The sequence below is a fragment of the Phocoena phocoena genome, chromosome 3, assembly GCF_963924675.1.
Source record: "Phocoena phocoena chromosome 3, mPhoPho1.1, whole genome shotgun sequence".
Classification (NCBI taxonomy): Eukaryota; Metazoa; Chordata; class Mammalia; order Artiodactyla; family Phocoenidae; genus Phocoena; species Phocoena phocoena.
This window is the reverse complement of record NC_089221.1, coordinates 156550366-156568493: the sequence shown is the minus strand read 5'-3', so window position 1 is coordinate 156568493 and position 18128 is coordinate 156550366. Positions and strand designations below refer to the sequence as shown.

At 49.3% G+C, this 18128-nt stretch overlaps 1 protein-coding gene across 1 annotated transcript in view; it reads right to left on the bottom strand.

The window, feature by feature from the left end:
- The window catches only part of ADAMTS2 (ADAM metallopeptidase with thrombospondin type 1 motif 2), a 242715-nt gene that overhangs the window by 30593 nt on the left and 193994 nt on the right, over positions 1-18128 (bottom strand). The window contains exons 6-10 of the mRNA XM_065873613.1: positions 17675-17831; positions 12906-13011; positions 12114-12257; positions 11623-11755; positions 10894-11007 (exon numbers count right to left, since the gene is read on the bottom strand). Coding sequence (XP_065729685.1) covers positions 10894-11007; positions 11623-11755; positions 12114-12257; positions 12906-13011; positions 17675-17831 — 654 coding nt within the window. The remainder of the gene's footprint in view (positions 1-10893; positions 11008-11622; positions 11756-12113; positions 12258-12905; positions 13012-17674; positions 17832-18128) is intronic.

Below are 18128 nucleotides of genomic sequence, written 5' to 3'. Positions count from 1 at the left end.
ACTTCTAGTCAACATTGTACTGAACATTCTAGCCAGGACAATTAGGCAAGAAAAAGAAGTAAAGGGCATCCAGATTGGAAAGGAAGAAGTAAAACTATCTCTATTTGCAGATGAATTGACCTTCTATATAGCAAGTCCTATGGAAACCACTAAAAAACTATTAAAGTTAATTTAAAAAGTTCAGTGAGATTGCAGGATTCAAGGTCAATATACAAAAATCTATTGTATTTCTATAAACTAGCAATGAATGAACTGAAAATGAAATTAAGAAAACAGTTCTATCAGGGACATAGAGAACAGACTGGTGGTTGCCAAGGGGGAGGGGGGTGGGAGAGGGTTGGATTGGGAGTTTGGGATTAGCAGATGCAAACTGGTATATATAGAATGGATAAACAACAAGGTCCTACTGTATAGCACAGGGAGCTATATTCAATATCCTGTGATAAACCATAATGGAAAAGAATATGAAAAAGAATATATATATTTGTATAACTGAGTCACTTTGCTGTACAGCAGTAAGTAACATAACATTGTAATTCAACTAAGAAATTAGAAGTATTTTGAGTTAAAAAAAGAAAACAATTCTTTTTACAATAGCATCAAAAAAAAGAAAAAAGAAAAGGAAAAAAACCTTAGGAATAAATTGAAGAAAAAAATGCAAAACTAGTACACTGAAAACTACAAAACATTGTCGAAAGAAACCGAAGATCTAAGTAAATGGAAAGACATCCCATGTTCATGGATCAGAGTTTAATATGGCAGCACAGTCATACCTCAGAGATACTGCTGGTTCGGTTCCAGACCACCACAATTAAGCAAATATCAAAATAAGGAGGGTCACGTGAATTTTTTTGGTTTCCCAGTGCATGTTAAAGTTATGTTTACACTATACTGTAGTCTATTAAGTGTGCCATTATGTCTTAAAAAAACAATGTACATATCTTTTTTTTTTTTTGCGGTATGCGGGCCTCTCACTGTTGTGGCCTCTCCCGTTGCGGAGCATAGGCTCCAGATGCGCAGGCTCAGCGGCCATGGCTCATGGGCCCAGCCGCTCCGTGGCATGTGGAATTTTCCCGGACCCGGGCATGAACCTGTGTCCCCTGCATCGGCAGGCGGACTCTCAACCGCTGTGCCACCAGGGAAGCCCAACAATGTACCTATCTTAATTTAAAATATTTTATCGCTAAAAAATGTACATATCTTAATTTAAAATATTTTATCGCTAAAAAATGGTAACCATCAACTGATAATGCAGGGCTGCCACAAACTTTCAATTTGTAAAAAAAAAAAAGTAATGTCTGCAAAGCACAATAAAGCAAAGTCCAATAAAGCGAGGGATGCCTGTACTCCCCATACTGATCTGTAGATTCAATGCAACACTTATGCTGGAATTTTGCAGAAATTGAGAAACAGCTCCTAAAATTCATATCAAATGTCAAAGGATCAGAAATAGCCAAAACAACAAAGAAACAACAAAGTGGAAGGACTCAGACTTCTGTATTTCAAAGCTTACCACAAAACTACAATAATCAAGACAGTGTGGCCCTGCCATAAGGACAGACAAAATTATTCATGGAACAGAATGCAGAGTCCCTAAAAGAACCTTTACATATGATCAACTGATTTTTAACAAAGGTACCAAGTGATTCAATGGAAAAAGAATAGCTTCTTCAACAAATGGTGCTGAGACAACTGGATATTCACATGCAAAAGAATAACGCTGGACTCCTTCCTCACACCTTACACAAATATTAACTGAAAATGGATCATAGATCCAAATGCAAGAGCAGGAATACATCTTCTTGACCTAATGGCAATGGTTTCTTAGTTACAACACCAAAACATGAGTGACAAAAGAAAGAATATCTAAATTGGACTTCACCAAAGTTAAAAGCTTTTGTACATCAAATGATACGATCATGAAAGTGAAAAGACAACCCACATAATGGGAGAAAATATTTGCAAACCATATATCTGAGCAGTCTGATAAGGGATTTGTACCCAGAATGTATAAAGAATGATTATAACTTGATAATAAAAGGATACCTCAATTAAAAAATAAGCAAAGGATAATGAATAGACATTTATCCAAAAAAGATATATACAAGTTGCCATTAAGTCCATGTAAAGGTGCTCAAAACCACAATGAGATAACACTTCACATCCACTGGGATGGTTATAATAAAAACACAGGTAATAAGTTTTGGTGAGGACGTGGAGAAATTGTTAGTAGGAATGTAAAAAGGTACAGCTGCTTTGGGAACGAGTTTGGCAGTTTCTCAAAATGTTAAAAATAGTGTTACTATAAGAGCCAACAATTCCACTCCTAGACACATATTCAAGAAAAATGATACATCCACGCAATAACTTGGACACGAATGTTGATAGCAGCATTTCTCATAATAGCTGAAAAGAGGTAGCAGCTCAAATGTCCATCAACTAATAAATGGATAAATAAAAAACAGTATATGTATACAATGAATTATTATAAAGCAACGAAAAGGAATAAAGTACTGACACATAATATAACCTGGATGAACCATGAAAACATTATGCTAACTGAATGAAGCCAGTCACAGAAGGATGCACATTGTACAATTCCATTTGTATGAAATGTTCAGAAGAGGCAAATCTAAGGAGACAGAAAGTAGACTAGTGATTGCCGAGGATTAAGGGGGAGGGGGGATGAATCGGAGTGACTGCTAATGGTTACGGGGCTTCGCTTTGGAGTGACAAAAATGTTCCAGAATTTGATTGTTGTGATGGCTGTACAACTCTGTGAATATACTGAAAACCATTAAATTGTACATTTTAAATGGGTGAATTTAAATGTGAGTCACATCTTGATGAAACTGTTAGGGGAAAATAAAACAGGTGGCAGGTGGAGTTGGTATGTGTGCTCTAGCCTGCTCTAGAAGGTGGAGCAAAATATTTTTTAATTTTCAGTAATTTAGAGACGTTATTGGTGATGTTATGTGAACACGTAGATGATCAAATTTGCTATCTAGTGTGCTTCTGGATATGGATTTCAGGGTATTTCAGGTTTTCTTGGTCAGAGCCTGATTTAAAATGCTTTTTGGATTAGCAACTCAGTGACTGTTGCTGTCAACATTCTTACTGTAGGGGCAATATTCTGAGCTTTACATTGCCTTTGATGTTGTCAACATTTCATGTCAAAATCAGAAAGAAGTTTAAATGCTTTTCCAATGTGTTCATCTGATTCCCTCCTCTTCATTAACTGCATTGTTAAATGCTTCAAGAGCCTGTTACTTATTTTGCTTTGATATTTATCTCTTCCTCCTAATGAATGCTTTAGTTTGATCTGAAAACTTATTTCGTTATAATTAAATTTTTGAAGTCAGATTTATTGCTACTGATTTCTTTACTCATTTTAAACTTTTATTTATTTTCTACTGATTTTTATCTGAATTTTCTTTAATAAATATATTTGAAAATGGTAAAAGAAAGTATCTTTATACATATCTCTAAATCAGAAGTCTGTCGTTTCTCCCTTACTTTATTGAAGCATTCTGAAACAACTTTCAAAATTGCAGTTAAACTAATAACAGCTTTATCAACATTTTGAATAAACTTTTTGCATCCCATCTGCATTCAGGTTTCTCTCCTGGACTTTGAAAATTATTTTTAGTGCTCCTTGTGTTTTGTAATGTGTATGTTTGGAGGTCTGGACAGTTTTTAAATAAACGAACCATCTTATTAAACTTAGCATTTCCAAAGAAGTATCCAAGTTGGATCTGTGTTAGTGTCCCATCTACAAGACAAACCCCAGAAGAAAACAAACTATTGCTAAGATAGAAGTAATCACAACCTCTAGTATATGTGAGGCCCCTTTTCTCCAATCAATTGAGGAGACTGTGCTAAACACAGCACATATTCTGCAACAACCCTGGGTGAGTTGGCACAGAGGCAGTAAGAGTATTTCTAGAAGCTATTCTTACACCTGTATAGAAACAACAACCTAACCGTACACATAAGGTACTAAAAACCATGTAAATAAACCAATAAATATACCCCAAATCCAATTTATCCTTAGCCAAAGCCACAAAACACCCACGGCCCCTCTAATGTCAACAGGAGAAATGTATCAGAGGGGAAGGAGGAGTGATCCTAATCGATTATGGTCAGTGAAAATATATGACCACGTGAACACATTGTGAGGCCTGTCCCAGGGCCCTGGAAGGGGCTTATGCAAGTATGGGGCCCTGAAGCTTATGCATCGTCAGCTTCATGGTAAACCCATCTCTGCTCCCTTCTCAAAACCTTCTGGGGTTCCCCACTGCTGCAGGATTTAGACTAGCCCTGTGGCCTGGCTCCTACACACCAACCCTGCTCCATCTCCCACTGCCACACCAGGCACGGGAGCACTGACTGCTCTCTGAACAGACCACGCTGCCTTTGGGAGCTCCTCTGCGAAAGAAGCCCTAGCTCCATTTCCTCCCCCACCCCTGCAGTAATGCAGGGATCCCCCTGCAGAACAGAGACGCTCACTCCCCCAGCTGTGGAGAGCTGCTTGTTGCTCATGGCTGACAGCTGAATCCCTTTATAGGAAATGCCCTCAGCCAAAGACAGCTGCCTAGCCCGGAGTCATGCCCTTTTCCTGGGGACAGCCACGGCCAGAGGTCGAGGTGGGGGACAACTCTGAAAGGCCAGCCCGGAGCGCCGGGCAGGGTAGGCTGAACCTGCGTTGTGACCACAACACTGTTCAATGACTCTCTCTCTCTGCAGGTGTTGATACTGAGCGTGCTCCTCAGGAAACACCTTGCCATCAGATCTCTGTCTCAGAGCCCACTTCCAGGGCAGCCAAGCTCCCGTCTCCATGCCCACGTTGCTCCCATGTATCCCTCCTGGTTCTCGGCTCTTGTCTCCCTAGATTTGTGCACATCTCTGCTTGGGAGCCCACCTTGCCTCTTCTTCCTTACACAGGCCTCTCACTCCTCCCAACCAGCTGAAGCACTCCCAGGCCTGCCTTTGCACCAGTCTGAGCCCACAGGAGGCTCTGCAGAGGCTGCCATTCCCTGGATTCTCCTTCCCGGGCTCTGGGCAAGTGATCAAGGGCTCCACCACCACCAGATTGGGCACCTGGGCACATGGCCAACAAGCACAGTCATGAGCTACCTGGGGTCCGGCAGGCCTGGCTCCAGGTCACCAGTGATGCTGTTCACATCCTTCCCGGGCCACAGTTACCTCATCTCTCACCTCAGAGCTCCCCTCACTCAACCAGGGAAGGGAAAGACCCACAGAAATTCTTGCTAGTGTCCCCCTCAGCTGGTGGAGCAAGGGGAGGGCTGGCAGGAAAGGAGGAGGGCCCAGGCAGGGGAATGCTGTGGACTGAATATTTGTGTGCCCTAAAATTCACATGTTGAAGCCTAACTCCAAAGTGATGGTATTAGAATGTGGCGCCTTTGGGAGGTGATTAGGGTGGAGCCCTCATGAATGAGATTAGTGCCTTTAAAAGAAGACAGGAGAGAGATGATTTCCCTCTCCAAAATGTGAGGACAGGGAGAGAAGATGGCAGTCTGCAACCCTCACCAGAATCCAACCATGCTGATACCCTGATCTCGGATTTCCAGCCTCCAGAACTATAAGGAATAAGTGCCTGTTGTTTAAGCCACCCTAGTCTCTGGCTTTTTGTTATAGCAGCCCCCATGGACTAAGACAAAGAGGATGGGAAGGGTCCTGGCACCTCTGAAGGTTGTGACGGGGTCCAGCCTCTAAATCACTGGTGGGCATGGGAACCAAGGGCCAGGGGGATGGCGGAGGCCACATAGTGGTCCCGCTGTCCCCACTGAACAAATTGGTCCCCAGTTTGTAAATGGGGAGCTGGGCATGGGACAACTCAGGACACTCCACAGGCCTATGGCGTGATGGATCACCTCCTCCGCAGACTTGGGTCCAACCAAACTCACAGAGGCAACACACGTGCACTGTAGAAAATATGAAAACAAGGCAAAGCAGAAAGACAGGAGAATCACCCTTCATTCCACCACTCAGAAGCTGTCCCTCTAATATTTGGTTTATTTACTCCTGGATGATGATGAGCATTTAAAAGAGTGCAATTATCCCAAATGAACAATTTTATACTCTGATGCCTCAGTGTCATTATAAAAGAAACATGTTTAATATTATTAAAATGCTTTATAAACATATGTTTAAATGCCTACAAATATTTCATCCAATAGAGAGGTTTAAACATTTAAAAGCACAAAGTCACACGTCATGAGTGAATTCAGAGCCCACACGTACCCATGGACAATCCTGACCAGGGCTGCCTCTGGTACCCGGATAAGTACCACAGAGAGTGCTGGTGCACCTAAGCAGGGCTGGGAACACTGCCAGGTTGGTCTGAAAGCCTGAAAGGCAGACTGTTCTTTTCAGGAAGTGCACATTTAGCATTTCGGAACCACTGTGATCCTGGGTTTCCGTTCTCTACCCGCCAGCATGTCCCAAGCTGGTACCATGTGCCAGGAGCCTGGGATGTGAGGATAACTAAGTTGGACACTTAGGTGACTCACCCGAGGGGTAAAGGATGGCTCAAGGTCACACAATGAGGAGGGAGGACCCAGGGCTTAAACTCCCATGCCCAGCCCGTGGGCTGTCCCTGTTGCTAGGCCTGTCTGCCAGTTCTCGACTATGCAGCAAAGCATGGGGCATCACAGGGCCTCTGCACTCTGGATAAGCACCGTGGCACATGTTTCTGAAACAGTCCTTCTGAATTCAGGAAAACTTAGGGTGGGCGTTGCTTCCCCAGGACACTGCCGGTGAATGTGAGACACATGAAGGACTCTTCCCTGACAAGACACACTGACGCAGGAGCCATCCTGACCCAGCTGGATCTGCACCCCACCCATGACCCTGACCCTGGCTCAGGCAAGGAGGGCAAGGTGAGCCCACCAGCCCGGCCTGCAGGGTAGAGGCACCTGGGGGGACCCTCTGTGCTTGGCCTGACCCTGCCTCCAGGGTATCCAGGGCATACACTGTGTGGCCACAGGGCGCACCTGTCTGAGAGCAGATCTGAGCCATGTCCCCAGCACCCTGGACAGGGCAGGTGATGAAGCAGGCTCAGGAACAGCCATCGTCAGTTCAATCAGTCCTTCCCTCTCTCCCACCATCACCCAGTCTCCTGCGGAGCCGTGTGTGTTAATCGGGTCTTTTGTTTTCTGGATTCTGATGCTTCGACTTCTGGGCCTTGCTGACCCTGGGGGCACTGTCCCTCCCAGGGTTAGCCAGTTCCTAGAAATAGTAAACAACACATCCACGAGTGCAATTTTCAAGTGCAAACCAATCAATCCAGAGCACACAGAGCCACCTCCTTCATCAGGGCTCCTAAATTCCAGGCCACCATCCTCCATCCTAATCACTCCAGGGCTAGTCAGGTACCAGACAACTAGGGGCAGCCCCTATGGCCCAGAGCCCACTGAAATTATTCACAGCAGCCAAACCTAAGCCTGCTTACCTTGCCTTGCCATTCCTTTCTGCAGAAACCGAAGTTCCTGCCGCCCTCTGCTCTCCAACTGATCCTGATGCTTCCCTGTGTGCCCGACAGCCCCCCTTCGCCCCCCTGCCACGGTGTGGTGTGGCCCCTCCCTTTGGGGTTTGTGAGGAACAAACTCTCTTGTCAATGGCAATTGTCTTGATCTGTTGGCCCTACTGTACCTCAACTTTTCTACTAATACATTATATTTTAAAACATCACGCTCCTCTCATCCACCCTCCCCAGCCATCCCCATCATGCTCCCACCCAATGAGGTCCCCCCACCTGAAGCACTGGTCCCACTTCTCTCTACCCTTTGGGATTTGGCTGGGGCCGCTGACCAGGAAGCCTCTCTGAGCTCCCGACAGGCCCCTCCCCAATCCGTTCCTCACCACCATGTCATGGCTGCCTCGTCACGTTCGTGGCCAACCCCCACAGACAGCGAGGTCTGATGGAGGCAGAGGGAGCCTGACACATGGATGGATGGATGAACGTGAAGCCGAGGTGACTGATGAGCCTAATCCTCAGGTCCACTGCCCACATCTATGTCCAAGAGCAACGGGCTCACCTCTCCCCTCTCAGCCAAACACGCCTGCCCACAACTCCTGATTCCATGAGAAAGCCGTGTGCCCACTGGCCCTCATCCCTCTCCACTTGATCTCACCAACACATGCACTCTGCACCCTTCACACCCCATTGTGGGAACCCAGGCAGACAATGAAAAAGCCATCAAACTGAGGGGCAGGCAGTGGAGTTGGCTCATCTGTAGTTTTGTTCCTTCTCCCCAGGTCATCTCTGCGGATGGAATATAGATACATTGTTCCGTCTCTGGGAAATGGTGGGTGTAGGAAACTGTGAGCAAGCAGGGGTATAATCCAGTGCTGGAGGCCAAGAGGGGAGAATGCGCTTGGGATGACCCATTGTGGACATGAGGACCCCAGGCAGAGCCTGAGTGCTGTGTGACCCCCTGCCAGGGGTCTTGCAATGGGGGCAGAGAGGGACGGAAACGGACAGTTGAGCTTGGCAAAGCCCTGGTCCCTGAGATGACCTGCTATTTCTCCAACCTGCCTAGACTTTCCCCCTGCTCCCTTCTGCCTCTCCTCTCTCCTGGGCCCTGTGGCTGTTCTTGCAGGAAAGGGAGAGACAAAGGATGATTGCTTTCCAAATATAAGATTACACTGCAATAAGAAACTCATAGAGGCAGAGGATTCTGATAGGCCCCCTGGGAGGTGCCCTTCCCGTCCTCCTCTCTCCCCCTTCCCACCCTCCTCTCTCCCTTTGCCCCTCCAGCCCCACTCCACACACACACCAGGAATCCCTCACCTAGGTCAGCTTTCTACCTATGCTCCTTGTGAACGAGGGCAGGCTGAGCTAAGCCCCAGCTCCACCCCCTCAGTCAGCACAAGACTGTTTTTTAATACATAAAATGATGGGGCTTTTACTGGGCTAAATGAACTAAGGGTCCCACCACCAAAAAGAGTGAAAGGTCGTCACTGAGTCAGTGTTTTCTGTGAGAAAGGGTACTTTGGCCACATCTGCCCACCTTCTTCACCAGACCCCACGCCCACCCCCACCCCCCGCCCAGGAGAAATGGGCCAATCAGCTGGCAGTCAGGCACTCTTTGGCTCCCATTTTGTAGTGGTCAGTGGTCCTGTGGGTGAAGACCAGCCACACACACCCCGGGGCGAGCACACTGTGCAGGGTCTGCTCCCACTCCTTCTCTCCACCCAGGGCTGGACTTGGAGGCGCAGACCGGGGAAGGAGGCCATGCTGAGCTAGTCTCATTCACCAGTTTAGCACTTACTGGGCTCCCCATTGGGGTTATAGCAAATGTTTTGGGGCCCCGTTCCCTCCCTCGAGCTCCTGTGGGGAGCAGGGCTATGAGGTCAGTTCTGGCATTACTAAGTCCCTGGAGTATTACTAACAACATTTCATTTCCAACTTCTGACAGTTCATTAAGTCTAGGGGGCGCAGCTAAATCACCCGGGGCACCTCTTAAAAACACCGTTTCCCACATCTTCTAACAGAAACATACGCATGAATGTTCATTACTGGCACTATTCACAAATACCAAGAGGTGGAAAAAACCCAAATGTCCATTAAACGATAAACAAATGTGGTATATCCATACAGTGCAATGTTATTTGGCCATAAAAAGGAATGAAGCACTGATATCTGCTCCAACACAGATGAACCTTGAAGTTATTATGCTAAGTGAAAAAGGCCAGACACAAAAGGCACATAGTATATCATTCCACTTATATGAAATTCCAAAATAAGCAAACCCATAGACAGAGAAAGCAGATTAGTGGTTGCCAGGAGCTGGAGAGAGGAGAGAAATGAGGCGCCACTGCTTAATGCAGTCTCTCTTTGGCGTGATGAAAAGTTTTGGAAACTGGATAGCGTTGATGGTTGCACAACATTAGGAAGGTACGAAAAGCCCCTGAAAGTGGTTAAAGTGATGAATTTTACGTTATGTGAACTTTACCATCATTTTACAAATAAAGAACCAAACAAAACAATTCTCAGTCCTCATCCCAAATCAAAATCTTCAGGGTGGACCTGGAAATCCGTAACTTGAAGAAGCTCTGCCAGGGCTTCTAAAATAAAGCAGAATTTAAGACCTGCGGCGTAGGAACCTCAGGCTCAGGTGGTTTGGGTGCCTTTCTAGGCCTGACTCTGGGGGACATGTGCTGGAGTCCTCTCCTGGGCCTCCCTGGATGCTGCTGTGTCTGCGTGTCTTCCCTGGGCTGAATCCTCCTGGATTAGGCTTAGGCTCACCTGCATAAGCCAGCCCCCTAGCAAGTGCTTGGCGGAGGAGTGGGAGTGCGATTTCATCTGAACCAATGAGAATCAGGCCCGGAGTTTGGGCTGGAAGGAGAAGCCCTTTGTTCTGCTGCTTTGGAAGTAGGAGGTGGGAAGGTGGGAAGAGGGCCTGGGGCAGCAGGCAGGCGCTGGTGGGTGGCCATCCACCTACCTCCAGGGACAAGTCTGCCCACCAGGGACCAAACACCAAGGCGCCAGAGGATAGAAAGGCCAAGCCTGATGTTGGGCCTGAGGATCCCGTGGTCACCAGAATGTTGGCCAATATTGGCCTCAAGATGAGGTGACCCAGTCACCCACAGTGTGCAGGGGCGATGGAAGGCTGCTGGAACCCTGAAACTGGTCCTCAGAGGAGGGGATTCCTGCAGTGGGGCTTGAAGCACATTAAGGAACTCTGAGACACCAGGTTCCCTCCTGTAGAAGAAAGAGTGCACGGGGCAGAAGCTGTGGAGTGTGGGGTTGTTAGAAATGAGGAAAGGGTCCCCTGAGAAGACCCCTGGCCCCACTCCGAGGGCCCTGCGGGGCCTGGCCCTGGAGATCTGTGCATGTCACAGTGCCTGCCCTCTGCCCCAACTCACCTTGCCGGGTGCACACATGGTCCCATCCAGGGGAGGCCCCTTCTTCGTCTTGCAAAAGTAAGGGTTGTCAGGGTGGCTGCACCACAGCTGCTTGCAAGGGTCAAAGGTCCGGAACTGGAAGAGAGCACCAGGAGCTAGCCAGGCCACCTCCCACTTCAGGGACCCTCCAGGGGTGCTGCCCTGTCACCCAGAGTCCTCTTGCACAGCTGCGGAGCCAGAAATGACTTGTCCACACATGACAGGCCTGTGTGGTGCCCTGAGCTGTGTGTGACTCTGGGGCAGTGAGGACCTCAAGCAGACAGCACGGTGCTTCACATCTTTGCAGGCTGCTTGGCCTCCCCGGCCTCCAGACCTTGGTGGCTGCACCTCTCACGGAGCCTGCACAGAAAGCTGGGCACAAGTGTGCTTGGCATGAAGGCTTGGTGGCCTTCCTCTGGCCCAGGCAGGAGGGGCGGTCATTGCAGGGTCCCATGAGCACCCGCTGTCCACCTGCTGAACACTCCACTGCCTCAATCCCTCCTAAAGCCATGTCTGGGCCAGCCAGGAGGGCACTGGGTACCGACTGGGGAAAGAGCAGTGGGTATGGAGGGAGAGGCTGCTGTTTTGGAGGGCTGCTCCACCCTGTGCCAGGGAGCCACCCAACACCAGCCGCCTCCCAGGAAGCCAGGCCGATCTGGGGCAGACTCCCCCCGCCCAGCCCTTGGAGGTGTCGTGGGCTCCTACACTCACCGCGGTACACATCATGTAGCCAAGGCCGAAGTCAAAGCGGCACTGCTCGTTCATGGAGTAGTGCAGCCCCGGGAGCTGGGGCAGTGCTGGCCAGTCGTGGGTGAAGGGGTCATCCCGCAGGCAGTCATAGGAGCTGGGAGGGGACACATGGGTGCCACAAGCTGCCTTCAACAGGACTGGCCATCTAGCCCAGGAGGCAGCTGAGGCCCCTCATGGAGCCTCGGGGGTGGGCCTGCCTGCACACCCCAGCCCTAGGCTGTGCTGCCTCAGTTTCCCTGCTGCACCTGTTTTCTTTGGCATAAGCTACCCAGGACCAGGCATCCATTAAAGGTGCAGCTGTCATAACCACTTTCCATCCAAAACCTAGCCCCCAACAATGGGAGACCCCCGTCCTGTACTACTGTCCCCCTCTCCCCTTCCCTGCACCTCAGGCTGGAGGTGCTGAGACCGGCACTTCGGGTTCGTCTTTGGGAGACACAGGTGGTACTCACTGCAGGTAGCGGCTCAGCTCCTGCTGGCTGCAGCGGGACCAGTGGAAGCGGTGGAAGGCTGCCTGCACCAGGGGCGCCATAATGCTGCCCAACCGCACCTCATCACCGCAGCGGTTGCCCTGCCCATCGTGCTCCATGCCCAGCCTGTGCAGGAAGACAAGGCAGCCTCACTGGACCCTCACCTGGCCGCATTCACCTGTCAGCTCCACCCCACCCTTATGCTCAGAGGGCACCCCTAACCTCCCCGAGCTGCCCCCCCCACACCTTAGTTGGCTTGGTCTGCCCTGAGCAAGGTGGTACTCATTTTCTACCAGCTAACTTTAAAGTCAGGGGCACTCTGAGGTGAGAGCATCCAGCAGCAGCCCCCTCAGGTATCCTGTCCCCAAGGCAGAGCACTGTTACATGAGAATGCAATGGAGGCAGAGGCATCCACAGCCCTCTCTACACACCCAGCAGTGTGCACACCCAGGCGGAGTAACTTCCTCAACTCCAGCTCTATGCTCCTGGGGAAGGCTCCCTCAGAGCCTCAGTTACGCATCTGTAAAATGGGGTAAGAAGACCCCCCCACCCTGCCCAGGTGCTTGAATGGCATAATGGGTGGAAAGCCCCCAGCTCCTGCCTGGGGCCTTCAGCAGAAAGTGGGCCTCCAGCTTGTCCTGTGCAGCATGGAGGCAAGACATCACGTCCCAAGGGCTTTTCATACAGGGCCTGTCCCTCTCAGGGCACAGAGGAGAAGTGGAGCCCTTTGAACCCCGACCTTCCTCAGACAACAAGGATGGTGAGTCCACTTACACGTGGCCAGTCTCATGGGCCACGACAAACGCTGAGGAGAAGCCGTCCTCGTGGTTCAGGGTGCAGCTGCGGACAGGGTGGCACATCCCAGTGACAGGAGCATAGCCTGGAAGGGGACAAAGGGTAGTTCCAGGTCCCAGGCTCAGAGCCCTGCCCAAATCTGGGGGCCCTGACCCCAACACCCCCAGAGCAAATGAGCAGAGCCAACTGCCCCCGTGGCTGGCATGGCTCAGGAGACCACCTGTCCCCTCCCCCAGGGCAGCGGGCCTCGGCCCTGCCCGTCTGTGGCCACACCGCAGCAAGCTCAGTTTCCCAAGCCCAGGTCTCACCTGCTAAGGCTTTCTGCCACCTCCTTCCCGCTATTCCCTTTCAGGCCACCTCCCGCGCTCCTCCCCCCCGCTTGGCTGGGTGGCCTTCTGGCCCCTGGGTAGCACATTGTCTCTACACCTGCTCCTGGTGCTGCAGGAACCCTGGCCCCAGTGCCCGGCACCATACCCTGAGCCCACCCCTCGGGACCTTCCCTGGCTCCCTCGTGGTCCATAGGTCCTTCTCTGGGTCCTCAACTGGATGGATTTCCATAGTGCACAGAAGGCTACAGTGAGGGTGGCCCTGAGCTGTTCATGGGCAGGTCAGGCAAGGACAGCCGAGGTGCTACGCTGCCCTGCTGAGTCATGCAGAGGGGACAGGCTGCGTGGATTGGGGGCCAGACCAGCCACAGACGACGGGGCCCTCGGAGCCCTTGGCCCGGCAACTCTGCACTCTGACTGAGGAGATTATGAGCCACATTCCGGCTGAGGGGTCCGGGGGTCTGTCCCGGGCAAGGTGGAGAATGAGGAGGGGCAGCTGCAGCAGGCCAACCCCCGACATGAGATGCCACAGGCCCTCCAGCAGCCCTGTGGGCCCACCCCACCCCTTCAAGGGCTTCTGAAGAGCCACTGAATTCACAGGTAACAGTAAGGAGACACAGTGGGTTTTGCCAGCCCAGTTAGAGTGTGTGATCCAAGGAAGCAGTCGGGAATGGAGCCTGACAGGGAATGAGGGCAGGGCTGAGGAATGAGCCTGAACCACCCGGGCAGGAAGGCCAGGAAGGCCTCCCTGTGGCATGGCTGGTCCGTGGAAGAATGACCCCCCTTGACTAGGCTGAGCCTGATCATGGGATGTCTTAAGATGTCCCCAGGGAAGCCTTACAGGACAACATTCTCACCCATGGCGGGGGGGAGGGTGATGGGAGTACATGATGACCCCACCCAAAATGGAGGAAATCCAGAGAACAGGGCCTAGCCACTTGCCCCTGGACAAGATACAGAAGTACATACAGACCTTTGTGTGCCAGAGGGGGCCTCTGTTTAGAAGCCTGGGCGTCCTAGTGGCCCACCAAGTGAGAAGCCAGCCTGTCCTCTGATAAATGGAATATTTATAAATGGAATATTTCCTGCCATATCAATAAACAAAGGATGTCACAGTCACCAATGATTGCAGCCCTCCAACATGAACTGGTGAGCCGTGAGGAAACTCAGGGCTGAAAAGAATACCTGCCATCTAGCAGCCATCAGACTGCAGCCACTCCCTGCTGTGAGCACTGAGGAAACTCAGGATGTGAAAATACTGGCCCCAGATAGCTGAGGTGCATATCAAAGGAATGACTTTAGTGAGCCCAGACTCTTGCATCTTCCCATACAGAGAAAAGCACTAAATTCCTTACCTTGAGATATCTGGTTCTCTTTATTTAACAACAATCTTTTGATGTTCCCAATTACCCGCTCTTTGTTGCAAAACTCCTCTGTATCCTAGCTCCTCCCCTCACCTCCTTGGAGCAGTTTCTCAGAGTTTTCTGAAACGCTGTCCTCCTGGGCTGCAGTCCTCATTTTGCCCCCAATAAAACTTAACTCGCAACTCTCACGTTGTGAATATATTCTTTTTTAAGTCAACAACCCCGACTCAGTCTCACTCTTCTGAGACCCCACAGGGAGGTCCCAGGCAACGTGCTCCCAGAGAAAAGCACAGAAGGGAAGGAAGTGTGATGGGGGAGTGCTGGTTTTAGACTTGTCTGTAAAAGCATCGTATTGTCTTTTTCCCTTCTAATAAACAGGAAAATCTATGTCATAAAGCATTTTTTGCTCTGTAGATTTTGAGATGATTGTTCTCCCATCAGCGCCAGAGCAAACATTTGTGGTCTTCTCTTTGTCCTTTGCATGCAAAGCTTGCACATGAATATGCCTCAGTATGAGTATTTCTCATTCACCTACATTAGCATTACATGAACCTTTAGGATCTGAAGACTTGAAAATGTATCTGTATTTTTTGCTTTATATCCTTATTTTATTCTGCTGTTATTTTCTTTCTGGAAATCTTTTTAGATAGATATTGTATTTCCTGGATTGAGCCTCTACATCAACTTTTCTCTCATATTTTAATCTTTTTGGATCCATTGACTTTTTATTTCAACTTTTGAATTTTCTATTTTACCCACTGAGAAATGGAATATTGCCTGCCACAAAGGATGTCACAGTAATCAGCGATTGCAGCCACCACCAGTGAGCTGGTGAATCCTGAGGCAAAGAATACCTGCCTTCTAGCAGCCATCAGACTTCAGCCAATCCCCACGGTGAGCCCTGAGGAAACTCTGGATGTGAAAACACAGGATACTGGCTCCAGATAGCTGAGGTGCATATCAAAGGAATGACTTTAGTGAGCCCAGACTCTTGCATTTTCCCATACACAGAAAAGCAGTAAATGCCTTAACTTGAGGTTTCTAGTATTCTTTAATTAGCAGTAATCTTTTGTTCTTATTACCTGCCCTTTGTCGCAAAACTCCTGTGTATCCTAGCTACCCCCTCGCCTCCTCGAAGCAGTTCTCTCAGGGTTACTTGAGATGCTGCCTCAAGGGCTTGAAGTCCTAAAAATTTCTGTGACTCAGTCTTTAGGTTGGGCATTTAATTTTTTAGTCGACACCGTCAAATCTTTTATTTAATGAAAACCCTTTGTTCTCTAATTCTTCCTTGCAACCTGTTCTGGGTTTACAGATGTAGTTCCTCATTCTGGGGATATTACTTTATAAACTGTGCTTTTCCCTTCTTTAAATTATCTGTTTCCTCCGGCGTCAGTTTTAAAATTTTATTTTGCATCTTGGTCCATCCTTTTCATCCTATCGTTTTTTTTCATGTCTGGTAATCCTTGGCTATCCTTTCACATATTTAAATGAAGAATGAGGTCACTTAATACAAAGGTTGTATTGGCTTCTCTCCTATGGAACACTTCTGCTCCCTATTAGAGCTCTCACTTGGACCAAGGGCAGACAGGGTGCTCTGTCTGTCAGCTGGCCACAGTGGTGTAGGGCTTGAAGGGGAGCTAGCAGCCCCCTCCCAGTGGGGAGGCACCCACACCAACTAGGAGCCATATTCTGTGCTTGGTGGGATCTGGGGTCACACTCTCTGTTCCCATCTGCTTCCCACTGTGGTGCTGATCTGCGTGGCAAAGGGGGCAACAGTAGTGCCTTAGAGGTGTTCTGTTAACATGAACTAATCCTAGCTCTGATCAGGGGTCACTTAAGAAGTCTTTCTATTTACGTGAATATGACAAGTGGTTGGCAGAGAGAAGCTGCAGGTTAAGAGAGCAGAGCGGTGCATATGAAATAAGTCATGGAAGAAAGTGCTGGAAGGAATCAGCACCTATATCAGATAAATATGCTTATTTTTATAAAAAGGATCACTGGGGCTTCCCTGATGGCACAGTGGTTGAGAGTCCACCTGCCGATGCAGGGGACACAGGTTCGTGCCCCGGTCCGGGAGGATCCCACATGCCGCAGAGCGGCTGGGCCCGTGAGCCATGGCCACTGGGCCTGCGTGTCCGGAGCCTGTGCTCCGCAACGGGAGAGGCCACAACAGTGAGAGGCCCGCGTACCGAGAAAAAAAAAAGGATCACTGGAATGATCAACTAGAAACTAACCAAAACGACTATCTGTAGAGGATAGGGGTGAAGTGAAACAGGGTCCACTCCCCTGAATATACATTTTTATATAGGTCGTTAAAGCTCTTTCATTTGAAGTATAATATACGCTATAAGAATGCACAAATCATAAGGACACAACTAGTGAATTATCACAAAGTGATCACACCTGTGTAGCCACCTCCCTGATCAAGAAATGAAACTGTCCCCACACTGCAGAAACCTCTTCTTTCTTCCAACAGCGACTCTCTCCCTCCTGACCACTCCTGACTGTTAACACCACAGATTAGTTTTGCTCACTTCCAAACTTGAAATAAATGGAATCATAAGTATATATTCTTCTCTGACTGGCTTATTTCACTCAACATTCACTGCAAGAGATCCATCACGGTGTGGTGTGCAGTCCTTGCTATGTGTGAAAATCTTCAACGATGATTGTAGACCTTCAATTTTTTCTTTTAGATCTGTCAGTTTTATATAGTTTGAATTTTTAAGTAAAGTTTCTTAACTGTTAAAGATTGAAAACTTATTCAAATTTGTTTTGTGAAAGCTGGAGGAAGCAAAAAACTCTGAAACCCAGCCTCAGATCCTGTCTGGTCTGAGGCTGCCAGCCCCAGACTCTGCCCATTTCACTACCTTTGATCCTCTCTGTCCCTCCCAGAGATGCAGTTTCCTGGGGGAAAGGTCAGAGTTCCTGGTGGTTTGCAAGAGCTAGGAGGTCACTAGCACTTACCCTTCCCCCTCGACACAGGCCCCCTTGCCCAGACACCCTTCCCAGCCCAGGCCAAGGTTGCCAGGGGGCCCTCGCAGGGCCAGGGGCTCACCTTGCATGCCTGAAGGCCCGAAGTCCTGCCGTGTGAGGAATATGGCGTGATCGTGATACTCATCGTGGCCGGAGTCTGGCTTCTGCTGGAGGTAGGCCCAGCGGCAAACGTTCTCCAGACTCTGAGAGGGGTTCCCAATCTCAATGAGGCTCAGGGACTGCAGGGGCAGGAGAGACAAACAGAGGGGTTGGCGTCTGGTGGTCCTGATGGGAGCTGAGCAGACCCCATCTACCGGGGGACCTGGGCCAGGTGGCGCTAAGCCCAGTCCGTTCTCAAGACCCCCTCCCACTTGGCTCCATTCTCCTGAGTGGATGGAAAGGCTCCCCGGCCTTTCCACATAACTGCACGAGTTTCCACACAAAGTCACTGCACAATTTCAGGTGAGACGTGGGAGCCAAGCTCTGAGGCCGTTTAAAGCCTCAAAGAGTCCATTCAGCCCACCCCACCTCCAGGG